This window comes from Canis aureus, chromosome 18 (assembly GCF_053574225.1).
Source record: "Canis aureus isolate CA01 chromosome 18, VMU_Caureus_v.1.0, whole genome shotgun sequence".
Taxonomy (NCBI): Eukaryota; Metazoa; Chordata; class Mammalia; order Carnivora; family Canidae; genus Canis; species Canis aureus.
The window spans coordinates 34,499,311-34,512,823 of NC_135628.1; the positions used below are offsets into that span (position 1 = coordinate 34,499,311).

General features: G+C 36.5%; 1 protein-coding gene across 1 annotated transcript in view; it reads left to right on the forward strand.

Moving 5' to 3' along the window:
- Window positions 1–13,513, forward strand: part of THSD7A (thrombospondin type 1 domain containing 7A) — a 428,088-nt gene that overhangs the window by 175,388 nt on the left and 239,187 nt on the right. The window contains exon 2 of the mRNA XM_077856743.1: window positions 2,001–2,832. Within this exon, the coding sequence (XP_077712869.1) occupies window positions 2,001–2,832 (832 nt within the window). The remainder of the gene's footprint in view (window positions 1–2,000; window positions 2,833–13,513) is intronic.

A 13,513-nucleotide genomic window follows, 5' to 3' on the forward strand; every position in this document is an offset into this window, starting at 1 on the left:
GAATGATTGAAAATATTATCCTATTTTCAACTCCATTATTCCATTTGTAATGAAGTTGGCATCCTCATAAACATGTTCCTAGTTAAGATTAAATGTTTACACATGATGAAAAACACATTCTTCTTATTTCACTCTTTCTGGATTAATCATTTTGCATAGGATATCTAAGCCTTAAGCTCTAAAATCATAAAACTAAAATAACAAGAATCTGAAATCCAGGATGGTTTTGTTATTCCTTTAAGATATGAACTTGGGGAAATCACTTCCTCTTCCTGTCACCTGTTTTTCTCATCAAAAGAGTAAATCTTTTGGTTTCATTTCATAGTTTTCACTTTTCAGCAGCAAAAGCCTCTTGTCAGATAATATCTTATACATAATATCAGCCTGTGTTTTAAGAATAATAATAATGGAGCTCCTCTTATAGATACAGGAATGATGTAGAAGGGCAGTGGAGTGGGGTTGGAGACCATAGAGCCCAGTCCTTTTTTTTTTTTTTAAGATTGTATTTGTTTATTCATGAGAGACACAGAGAGAGAGGCAGAGACATAGGCAAAGGGGGAAGCAGCTCCCTGTGGGGAGCCTGATGCACGACTTGATCCCAGGACCAGGATCAGGACGTGAGTCAAAGGCAGACAGTCAACAACTGAGCCACCTAGGCACCCCTAGAGCCCCAGTACTATAGACCAGCCATTACCTTCCAATACAATATATTGAAGATGGCTCTACATCAAGTAATTCCTCAAGTTCCATAGTCCATATTTTGAAAATCATGTAATTATATACGATCATTATGTTTCTTTAAAATTCCAAAATAATATATTATATAATTACTTATAATATTACATATAATTCTCAATTTCATATATTAAAGCTGTAAAAGTGCTGAAAATCCTATTGTACCTTAAAAAATATGTACAAATAAGTAGGTTTCAATTTACGCTAAGAGGATTTTTTTTTTCACTAAGAGTAATTCTAAGGTAAAAAGCTCACCTTATACTAAAGCTACTGACTTAAGTGTTCCATAAAACAACTCTATAATCCCAAATAGTTTCTATTTTAGGAAACAAATTGATAAAACTCCAGGTAACCCTTCAACATTCAGAAAATCACAGAAGTTCTTGAGTTAAATTTTAATTCTCTTGCCCATCTTTATATTTCACTGGGGAGATCAGAAAAACAATTAATTTGGGGGGTTTATTTATTTATTTATTTAATTTTTAAGATTTTATTTATTCATGAGAGACACACAGAGAGAGGCAGAAACATAGGTAGAGGGAGATGCAGTCTCCTCTCAGGGAGCCTGATGTGGGACTCACTCCCCCGACTTCTGGATCATGCCGGAGCGGAATGCAGATGTTCAACTGCTGAGGCACCCAGGGGTCCCTTGGAGGGGGGGTGGAATTTAAAGGCAGAATGTGCTTAAAAGATTTTTAACTTCTTAGCTTTGATGGCCAGTAAGGGAACACTTCCATCAGTACAGGTATACATCCACTAGATTTTTGCAGTCATAGAAGGTACAGAATGGAAAATGAGGTAGAGGAGAACACATTGTACAGAATCCTTAATTGCTCAGGAAAAGAAAAGCCTGTAGGAGATAGAGTTCTTCACCGAGGGCCCCTTTGTTAGCCTGTTACTGACATGATTTGTTGGCAATGAGGCAGGGGTAATAATGTGTTTTCCCTGTGACTGATTTCCGATGTCCTTTAGAAGCAACAGTTCTATATTTAAAACTAAGAAAATGAAGAAAAGCAAACTTTTCATAATCCCAGAAGGACCCAAAGAAATCTAGTCCCAGCGGTTACCTTATATAGACTCTGACACACTTCTCCTTTTGCAAAAATACTGAGTACAGATCATTACTTTCCGCCACTCATGCACAGAGACCTACTTTATAACACTTCAGGGAAGTTAATGTACTAGATCTTGAAACATCTTTCTGGAAAGTGAAATAACTTATAGTTTTCTTCTAGTGGCCCTGTTAACTCTTGTATCATTTTCAGGTCCATGGGGCCGGTGTATGGGAGATGAATGTGGTCCAGGAGGCATTCAGACCCGGGCCGTGTGGTGTGCTCATGTGGAAGGATGGACCACATTACATACAAACTGTAAGCAGGCTGAGAGACCCAGCAACCAGCAAAACTGTTTCAAGGTGTGTGACTGGCACAAGGAGTTGTATGATTGGAGGCTGGGACCTTGGAACCAGTGTCAGCCTGTGATATCCAAGAGCCTGGAGAAACCCCCTGAGTGCATTAAGGGGGAGGAAGGCATCCAGGTGAGAGAAATAACGTGCATCCAGAAAGAGAAGGACATTCCTGCAGAGGATATCATTTGTGAGTACTTTGAGCCCAAACCTCTCCTGGAACAGGCCTGCCTCATCCCCTGCCAGCAAGATTGCATCGTGTCTGAGTTTTCCGCGTGGTCAGAATGTTCCAAGACTTGTGGCAGTGGGCTCCAGCACCGGACTCGGCATGTGGTGGCGCCTCCCCAGTTTGGAGGTTCTGGCTGCCCAAACTTGACAGAGTTTCAGGTGTGCCAGTCCAGCCCCTGTGAAGATGAAGAGAGCATGTACAGCTTGCACGTGGGTCCCTGGAGCTCATGCTCGATGCCCCACTCAAGACAAGTAAGACAAGCAAGGAGACGTGGGAAGAATAAAGAACGGGAGAAGGACCGAGGAAAAGGAGTGAAGGATCCCGAAGCCCGTGAGCTTATTAAGAAAAAGAGAAACAGAAACAGACAGAATCGACAAGAGAACAAATATTGGGACATCCAGATTGGGTATCAGACCAGAGAGGTTATGTGTACTAACAAGACGGGAAAAGCTGTTGATTTGAGGTAACATTTTGTAACCATTAACTGGGTGTGTCTCTCTGCCAAGGCCATGGACTAGAAAGTACTTAAGACTCTACTAAGTCCCCAGATTCATATTCTTAAGCCTAGAATGAGCTACCCCCAAGTGTAACATTTCTGCTTTAAGGCACTTAAGCTTCTGTGGGTTTCCTGACATTATTTCTTTTGCTCATGCTTAGGCACTATACTACCAGAGTTCATTTAAATGTTCCTGTCAAAAATCTGTAGCGTGATCTGTTCTCCATGAGATGGTACTACTACTTTGGGTCAATAGTGCTGTTTCCACCCACAGGGGCAAGGGGGGAAACTTACTTAGAAGCTAGAGTTTGGGGATTGTGAATTCAGATATTTATTTTAGAGAGAATAAAGCACACTTGTAATCTCTCCAAATTTATAGCATTTTCAGAATTACCCTATAAACAAAATCTAAACAACCACCCAGGGAGCTATACCTAAGAATAATTCTCTTTCACATTTTGTAAAATGGAATAAATCTCCCCAGAGGAAAAAGGGGGAATCAGAAGAAACTAAGGTAAGTAGACATTATTTAATTATGAGTAGCCTCATTTAGAAAACATGTAATTTATTCGCTGCATGTTCTAGACAGAAATTATTTGTCAAATTATTTCTGGATAAATAATGACTATATTATGAAAGACTTTTTCATATGTGGTTTATTTGTTGTGAAAATATTCATTGAGGATTATTCATTGAGGATTATCTAAAGGATATGATGTTCTCTGGATATTCTAAATTTTGCTCTTGGATAAGCCAGACCATCTGGGAGTGTCTTATCTGGATCATTTGCATAATTGCTTTTTCTGAACTATTTATGCAGTTATGATTTGGACTGAACTGAGTGAAATTATGGTAACATCACTCAGAATTTTATATCATATTTATTGTAGAAATGACATTGAAAGTGTCATATACTCCATCACACAGTCTGTTCTCTTGATTAAAAACACATAAGATAAATTTTACTGAAGCCTCAACCCATGTGCTGCTGGTGAGCAGCTGGGTTGCTTTCCTTTTGGCCCTGGAAATCTTGTAACCAATCACAGGTTGCTGTTTGGTTTGGCTCCTGGGAATATGAATAGGACTGTGTGGCAAGTGTGTTGTTTACTAACATACCCCACAGGCTTCATCTTTTTCTCACCATTATTTTCTTCACTCATTCTTTGCCATCTATGGAATTTGAAAACTGATTGAAAGCAAGATAGTTTAAATAAATGAGTAAACAATAAACAGTTGATTTATCTAAACAATAGTTTCTCTCAGCATAGTGTTTTTCTGGTTGCTATTTTTAGGGTATGTGCTAGTCCCTTCCCTTTTTGTACTTACACAAGTCGTATTTTCTCTCAGCCACACAATAATCTGCTTTTTCTTCCATCTAGTGACATCGGTCCAGCTCCTTTCTTGGTCTCATTAATGGTTGCTTGATCTGCCTTCATCCTCTAAGTTCCCTACAATCCCTTAAGTGTACCTGTGTTCACCTCTGATTCTGTATCATGTGTTTTCAATTCAATCCCTGTTTTATTCTTGTCTGACAATCTTATTCTGATTTCCTGATCTCTTTTCCTGAAGTATTTCAGTTATATTAGTTACTTGGCTCCCATCAAGTAATTAAATGCGCCTCCAGGGCAACTTGAGTTGTCTCCTGCTGTCACTGAGTTAACATGCAGTAGACATTTAATTTAATGTTGACCACTCAATTAAAAGTGTAATTAGGATAGTACCTGCCACTGCATTGAACCTAATATTCCCATTTGGTTCTTTGAAATAAGCAAACACATTTAAAAATGTGTAGATTATTTGTCAGGTACTTATATTCTGTTAGAAATATCCTATCTAACAATAAAATGATACTTGCATGCATGTTATAACTTAATAGGGTATAGATTAAACTTTACATTAAATTGGTTATTAATATTTCTTATATTTAAGAATTATATATAAGAATATATATGGGAAAATATATATGATTAAGAAAGTTAAAGTCTTAGTGAAGAAACAAAAATCAGGTATTTTGTCCTACATTTTGCTCAAACATTGCATCAAATCTGTGAAGCTAGTGAACTAGAGAGTGAATGGTTAATACCAACAAAGGAGAGAGCCACAGATCAAATTTAAAGTGTTTCACCTTATATCAGATTCAGAAACAATTTTGTCATGTCAGAGGGTAAAAAAATCATTTAATAAGTCTGAAAACATCTGTTAAGAGTAACTAAATGAATTTGGCTGAATAAACCTAAGAATTATGGGGAAGCAGTTCATAGGCAAATAAATATAACTGTAGCAGAATTACTGCTAGAACATCCAAGTTGCAGATGATAGATATAGCCTGCTTTTTGTTTTCAAACAGACTGAAATCAGTAAGAATTAAAAACACAAATGAAAGTCTATTCTTTCATGATAATAGGAAACAGTCACAGTCTCAAATCACAAATGACAGATTTAGAGAATGTGGAGAAACTGAACCTAACAGAAGGAAGAAATTTAGAAGGGTATTATGTTTTGTGACTTTTGTGAACCCTCAAAATCGTTGAGTAGCCTGCACTTTGTGAGGGCCAAACCAATGACTCCTCCTTGGTATGGCACGATCTATGTTAAAAGAAAGGGCTGCCAAAGCATCTTTGAGTTTGTTTGAAAACAGAATGGCATAATAGGCAAGACCGAATGAGAAATTCAGTATGCCATTACTGTCGAGAAAGGACTACCAGTTTGATGGATTGAAGGATTAAAGTTTGATGAACAGTGGACGAGAATTCTAAATCACTATACAACACGCCATGACACAGAGGGCTTCCCTATGAACCAGTGAGTATCAGGTAGGCTTAAGTAGAGTATTGCCCGAGGCCAAGAGTTGATATGAAAGTAATGGCAAGCAGATCTCCAAGAAACCAAAGATAGTAAAGGAAATATAGTGTTTCTGAACCAAAAACAGAAGAGCTAAGAAAATTGAATGAGTTTAACTCATTAACTGAATGAATGATTTGGCAAAGCTCCAACAAGAAATGGAAGGGAATTAAAAACAAGAAAAAGAAATGGCTTTATCTAAGAAGCAACAAAAAGTGAAAAAATATGTTGTAAAGAGTCAATGATATAGAGAACAGTTTGAGAACATCCAACTGAACTGCAATTGTTTAAAAAAATAATGGTTGTGGAAACAAGCGAGGGAGATCACTATATGAAACTCTGGTGTTCTTGAAGATAGGACCAGAAAAATTAGAACAGAAAAAAACAACAACAAAACACAAGGATATAATAGAAGATTTTCCTGAAATTAAGACTTTAATCCACAGATTGAAGTTACATATGGTTATATTCTGCTAGAAGGGGTTGAAATTACATCCTAGGGCAGCCCGTGTGACTAGGCAGTTTAGCGCCGCCTTTGGCCCAGGGCATGATCCTGGAGACCTGGGCTCGAGTCCCACATTGGGCTCCCTGCATGGAGCCTGCTTCTCCCTCCACCTGTGTCTCTTCCTCTCTCTCTCTCTCTCTGTTTCTCATGAATAAATAAAATCTTTTTAAAAAAAAAGAAAAAAGTAGGGTACTTGATGTAATGAGCACTGGGTGTTATATGCAACTAATGAATCACTAAATTCTACCACTGAAACTATATGTTTACTAACATGAGTTTAAATAAAATTTTTAAAAGATTTTTTAAAAAGTAAAAACGATAAAAATAAATCTGTACATAAACCTGACTATAAAAAAAGTTCTGCACAGAAAGCCAGACTTAGAAACATAAAAAATAGATGTGTGCCTATCTTGAACACCTACTAAATATACCAATTGTCCCCACATTGTTACTATAAATTTATAAGGGAAAAATGAATGTGTAAGAAAGGCCAAAAAAAAAAAAGTGAAAACTAAAAGTAGAAAAAAACTAATGTCCCAAGATAATTAAATGTATTTTAATGTATGAAAATAGTAATAACAAATTTATGTTCATGAATGAATAATCAGATCAAAAAGAATAGGGTCTAGAAATAAGATCTGCAAAATCTCATAAAAATCATAAAATGTCACCCGTGGTGAAGGAGCATTTCCAGTTTTGGGGAGGAAATTAATTAATTTACTTTGTTTGAGGGTGCGGTTGCTTTGCCATGTAAAGGAATAAGATGAATTATAAAAAAAAAAAAAAAAAAGAAAGAAGAAAGAAAGAAAGAAGAAAGAAAGAAAGAAGAAAGAAGAAAGAAAAAAAGAAAGAAAGAAAGAAAGAAAGAAAGAAAGAAAGAAAGAAAGAAAGAAAGAAAGAAATTATATGCCTTTGACGCTTGTTATACCAAAGCAAAGCCCAGGTATACTTAATACTTCAGATTTTTCAATAATATTAGAAGAAAGGATAAAGCTTCTAAAGTCTTAAACAAGGACAGTTTAGGGCACAGAATGCATAGATCATGCAGGAAAATAGTCAACTACATTTTTTAAAAAGAGTAAATTTTGCTGAATAAAAATATTAATGAAGTTAAAGCCCCCCCCCCACAAAAAAAGTTAAAGCCCAAATAGCAAACCGAGAAAAACTATGTGAACTTTTCATTGGCAAAGAGCTAATTTTCTTAATATATAAGGACTCATAATATTAAGAAAAAAAGGTCAAAACGTAATTGAAAATAAGCAGAGGATCAAGAGAATGAAAAGGTAAATCACGGACTGGTTAGAAAATATTTGTGAAAGGCACTTGCAATTAAGGACTATTATGCAAAATATATTTTAAAAAACTTAAAACTCAACAATGAGAAAACAACCTGATTTAAAAATGTGCCAAAGACCTTCACACCTCACCAAAGATCTACAAATGGCAAATGAGCATATGAAAAGACACTTTATATCATAGGTGTCAGGGAAATACACATTAAAACAACAGAGATACTACAAACTTGTTAGAGTGGCCAAAATCTAGAACACTGGCAATACCAAATGCTGGTGAGTATGTGAAATAACAGGAACTGGTTCATTGCTGGTGGGAATGCAAAATGGTTACAGCTATACTACAAGATAGCCTAGCAGTTTCTCACAACACTAAACATACTTCTTACCATGTGATCTAGCAGTTGTGCTCACTAGTATTTACCTAGAAGGACTGAAAACTTATATCTACACAAATATTTACGCAGAGATATTTATATAAGAACTCTATTCATAATTGCCAAAACTTGAAGATATCCCTCAAAAGATGAATCGATACACTACAGAATATACAGACAATGGAATATTATTGTTCAGTGTTAAAAAGAAATGAGCTATCACGCATGAGAAGATATGGAAGAAACTAAATGCATAATTACTAAGTGAAATAAAAGACTGCATACTGTATGATTCCAACTCTGATATTCTGGAAAAAGCAAAACCATAGAGGCAGTGAAAAGAGCAGAAGTGTTGTCAGGGTTTAGGTGGAAGGGAGAGATGAACAGAGGAGCACAAAAGATTTTTAGGGAAGTGAAACTACTCTGTATGATATTATGATAGACATATGCCCTTATAGTTTTGCACAAATGCATAGACTATAGAACACCAAGAGTTACCTGTAGTGTAAACTACGGACTTTGAATGGTTATGATGTATTCATGTAGGTTCTATTCTAGTGAGTGAAGTTGATAATGGGGAGGTTATGCATGTATGAGAGCAGGAGGTTTATAGGAACTCTTTGTAATTTGCGCTCGATTTTGCTGTGAACCTATAATTGCTCTAAAAATTAAAATCTATTAAAATCAGCAAAGGACAGGTTCAGGTCACAGAAAATTTGCTAATCCTCAATCATAATTGAGAAATACAAAAAATGTTTGGTCCCATTTTCACCTATCAAATTAGTAAATAAAAATGTTTAATAGCATGTCAGGGATCACTAAGACCACCTCTAATGGTGGGAATTCATTAGAAGGACTCAAAGGATTCAGCATATGTCTGAGAGTCATCACAGTGAAAGGATACAAAGCAAAATTATAAAGGAACATATGCATGGGGTGAAGTCCAGAGGAAACTCTGTATGAGGTTCTCCTGGAAATTTCAAGCTTCCAGTATCCTCTCCTGGTGGAAATTCACAGCCTGCACTTAATCCCTCCAATGAAGAGTTGCAGCAAATTGTACAAGGCACTGTCTGCTAGGAAAGTTTATTAGAGACTTAGTGTCCCAAATTTTTAATGGAGGTTGATCACATAGGCACCTTCTGCTTAGAACATGCAAAAATCCTAAACTCCTGGAAGGAAAGCAAATGTTCAACATAAACCACATTGTTTATACAAATAAATTAAGCATAATGAACAACTTTATCATTTATGGCAGTTTTCTCATTCAGAGAAAAATTTTTTTAGCAGTGTAGATAACTGTTTACCAGGTAAGTTCCCAGCTGCCTACCAAGGGCCAACCCTGGAAGCAGGTCTTTGTAAGGATAGAAGTCTGAGACTTGATATTTTATTAATAATAGCATTTGATATTAAAGAATTGGGGAAAACAAACATATTCTTGGTGGGGGCAAAAATTGGTGCAACCTATTTGAAAAATAATTTTGCAATTATGTGTCATAATTTTTAAAGGACACTACCTTGGTCAGTGATTCTATTACTATGAGTTTCTTCTAAATATACGTAGAGCTCTTGTGATAGCATGATTTGATGTAGCAAAATAATCAGAATTCCACTAATAAAATGACTAGTTAAATCACAGTGCTTCCTTGTATGCAATATGTAGCTATTGGCAAGTGAAGTACATATCTCAGTCAGGGCTCTTATAACAAAATGCCATTGACTAGGTGACTTATAAACAATTTATTTCTCATTGTCCCAAAAGTTAAGTCCAAGATCAAGGCAACAGCAGATTCACTGGTGAAAACGCTATTCTGGGTTCTAGACTTCTGTCTTTTCATTGTATCCTCACATGGACACAGAGTGGGAGAAAGCTTTCTTGGGTCCCTTTATGAGGATGCTAATGATCTTCATGAGGATTCACTTTGTGACATGATTACCTCCCAAAGGCTCCACCTCCTAATGCTATCACATTTAGGAGTTAAGGTATCCAAGTATGAATTTTGGAAGGACACACACCTTCGGTCCAATGCAGTAATTGCTTTCTAAACAAACGAGAGAGTAAGCACAGTTGTATTCCACTATCCTGCCCTAACCAGAAATATTATTAAAAGAAATAAGCACTTCTATATGCAGATAAAAAAAGGGAAAAAGAAAAGGAACCTAGAACTTGAGTCATGAATGAGATTCCTTTAAAATAATTGGAATATAATCCTGAAAGATTCATTTCAGGATTTTATCACTGGATTATTTCAGTTGGGCGTGGATGGGAGGAGAGTACAGGCAAGCCACAGGAAACGTGGAGGAGGGTCCTTTAAGAGCCACTTCTTCACCCTAGAATCACAGGGGAAGTATAGCTGGAGGGTAATTCAGTGAGAATGTAATTTCCCAGGTCTCCTGGCTCAGAGAAGCTGTCAAAGGTGAAGTGGGGAATAAAGGGGGTAGGGGAGGCAGACATCTCCAGATTGCAACAAATGTAGCCTGAGATTTAAGGCTTTACTCTGAGCCACTCTCACCTCTAGGACAGTTTAGCTGTCCTAGACTTGAAATAAAGTCCTGAATCTGCATATAAAGATATAACATGTTTCAGAAGAACTACAAAATCTGCTATAAGTAATACAAGCAACATTTAGTGGAAGTAGTGCCTACTTTGGAAGATATTTTCCATTTGCACATGCCTTGTTTTGTTGTATTGGACAAAGACAATTACTTATAATTATAAATCCAGTGGACGCACTGCTAAGAAGTATGGGAAATTCCACTTGGTACATTCCTGAAGGAATAAGACAGAACTGGGATCTGAAACATATTTCTGTTGGCTAAGCCAAAACAAAAACCAACCAAACAAACAAAAACACCCAGATCTATCTATGTAGTTTCTAGATAACTAATAAAGCAGACATTTATTTTAGGAATAAACATAAAAGGGCAAAAAATAACTATGTCTCAAAAATACAGTCAACTGACCTTTGACAAAGGAGCAGAGACAATATAATGGAGCAAGGAGATTCTTCAACCAACAGTGCTGGGATAAGTGAATATCCACACACCCACACATACAAAATCTAGACATCGACCTTATAACCTTCCCCAAAAAAGTAACTCAAAATGCATCATAGACCTAAATGCAAAAGGCAAAACTACTATAACATTTCTAGAAGGTAACATAAGAGAAAACTCAGATGACCTTGGGCATGATGATACATTTTAAGATATAATGCAAAAGATGATGTGTGAAAGAAATAATTGATAAATTGTGCTTCATTAAAATTAAATGCTTCTGCTCTGCAAAAGACAATGTCAAGAGAATGACAAGCCACAGACTGAGAAAATATTTGCAAAAGACTCATCTGATAAAAGATGCTTATCCAAAATACACAAAGGACTCTTAAAACTGAACAATAAGAAAACAACTTGATTTAAAAATGAACCAAAGACCATAACTTCACCACTGAAGAAAGTCAGGTGGTAAATAAGCATATGAAGAAATGCTCTACATTATAGGTCATTGAGGAAATGCATTTTAAAGCAACAATGAGATACCACGGCATACCTGTTAGAATAGCAAAACTCCAGGACGCTGAAAATACCAAATGCTGGTGAGGATGTGAAGCAACAAAAATGAATATTGCTGGTGGGAATACAAAATGGTATAGCAACTCTGGAAGACAGTTTGGAGGTTTTTTACAAAACTGAACATACTGCCATAGGATCCACCAATCACACTCCTAGGCATTTACCCAAAGGAAGTGAAAACATACATCCACATAATATCTACACAGTGTTGCCAGGTGTTAGGTAGGAGAGAGAAATGAATAGGGGGAGCATGGATAACTTTTAGGGGAGTAAAAAATAGTCTGTAGGATATTATAATGATGGATATATGCTGCTATATATTTCTGCAAACTGGCAGGATGTACAGCGCCAAGAGTTAACTCTAATATAAGCGTGGATTTTGATTGATGCTGGTGTTTTAGTGTAGTTTCATCCTTGGTAAAAAATGTGCCCTTCAGATGAGTGATGTGAAATGGGGGAGCCTACATGTGGAGGGTCAGAAAGTTTATGGTAAATCTCTATACCTTGCTTTGAATTTTGTTGTAGATCTAAAACTGTTCTTAAAAAAATCTTTTTAAAAAGCTGGCTAAGGTATGAAGAGAAGAATAATCTAGTATCCCTGGAAAAATTGGCACATTGGAGTATTTTTCTGTCATTTTGTTATCAATTATATTTTTCCTTTTAAGGCTTTATATAAATTGAGTCTTGGTATTTCAGATAGTAGTGAATGACACTCAAGTGGCTTTCTGCATTTTTTTTCTAAACTCATACTTCTCTGACATACCCTTTCATCTTCAAAATTATATCTATTAATATATGGGTGTATTTCTTCTCAACATGGTCTCTTTGTGCCTAACTCCTATTTTACCTTAGAATGCTAGCTGTTAACTACTCCATCCTTCTCTTTAAGGTGAACATAAAGCAACTGGCTATGTAATAGTAAAAAAAAAAAAGAAATAAATAAAAAAACACAACAACAAAAAACCTGGCCAGATCAATAAGAGAACTTAAGTAATAGGTAATTAGGAGAAATAAGTAATAAAAATAGGGAAACTTATACGCCCATGGCTACATAGTATTGAGCAAATAATTTAAACTTTTTGGGACTCCGTTTTCTTGTGGACAAATGCATGTGAAGGAAGCCGTGATGAGTGAAGGAAGGAGAGAGCCGAAAAATCTCTGAAAGCCTTCCAAGCTTTGTGATTCCTAGGAACTCTGAACCGAAACTATACCTAAAATTGTGGATATAACATCCCATATATCTTTCATGGCAGAAATTTAATGAATTTTGACGTGTTCTAAAAATCCATTCATACAGAAACATCAGAACAAATGCATGCCTAGTGCAGGTACAACAGGACAGCTTGCAGTCTTGAAAGTATCGATGAAGTTTTTACTCGGTGGGTGTGCTGTGGAGCTCCGGAGTGCCCATCCCCGCAGGATGGCTCTGTGAATCGGTGCACTTGCAAATCTAATGCTAACCTTACCAAAAAGAAGGAGGTAAATTGCCCTACTATTTAAACTAATACTGACTACTTTTAGGTTATTTAGAATCCATTTATAAAATTACTACTTTTCATGCATAAATAGCAGGCTTTTAGATTAAAAAACTTTCTGTAACATTGAAAGTATTGATTTGCCAGATGCTCACCATTTTTTTCATCAGCTTGCCTCACCTTCCTGCTGGCCACAACTGGCTGAAGAAATAGAGTCAGTGTGCCCACGTCCTTTTGTACGTATAGAGTTAACAGAAGTATGTGGCTTTACTTGTCTCAAAATGCAGAGCTGCCTGGACAGTATATTACATTTACATTTCTCTCTCAGAGAGCCGCTCTCAGCCCTTCTAGACTCTGCTGCTTATGTGGAGGGAGGCTGATCCTTGTTAAAGTTTTCCGGTTCTCTTCTTTCTGCTTGGATCCGACCCATAGGAGGCAGCAACAGCCTATAAGACTATGGGAAGAGAGGCATTGAGTATATATTCCTGTCTTTTGGGGTCAGCAGTGTCTAAGTACCTCCAACAAAAAGCTCTCCAGCAGTTTTGCCCTACAGCACTAGGTCCATCTCAGGTTCTGGTAAAATCTTTT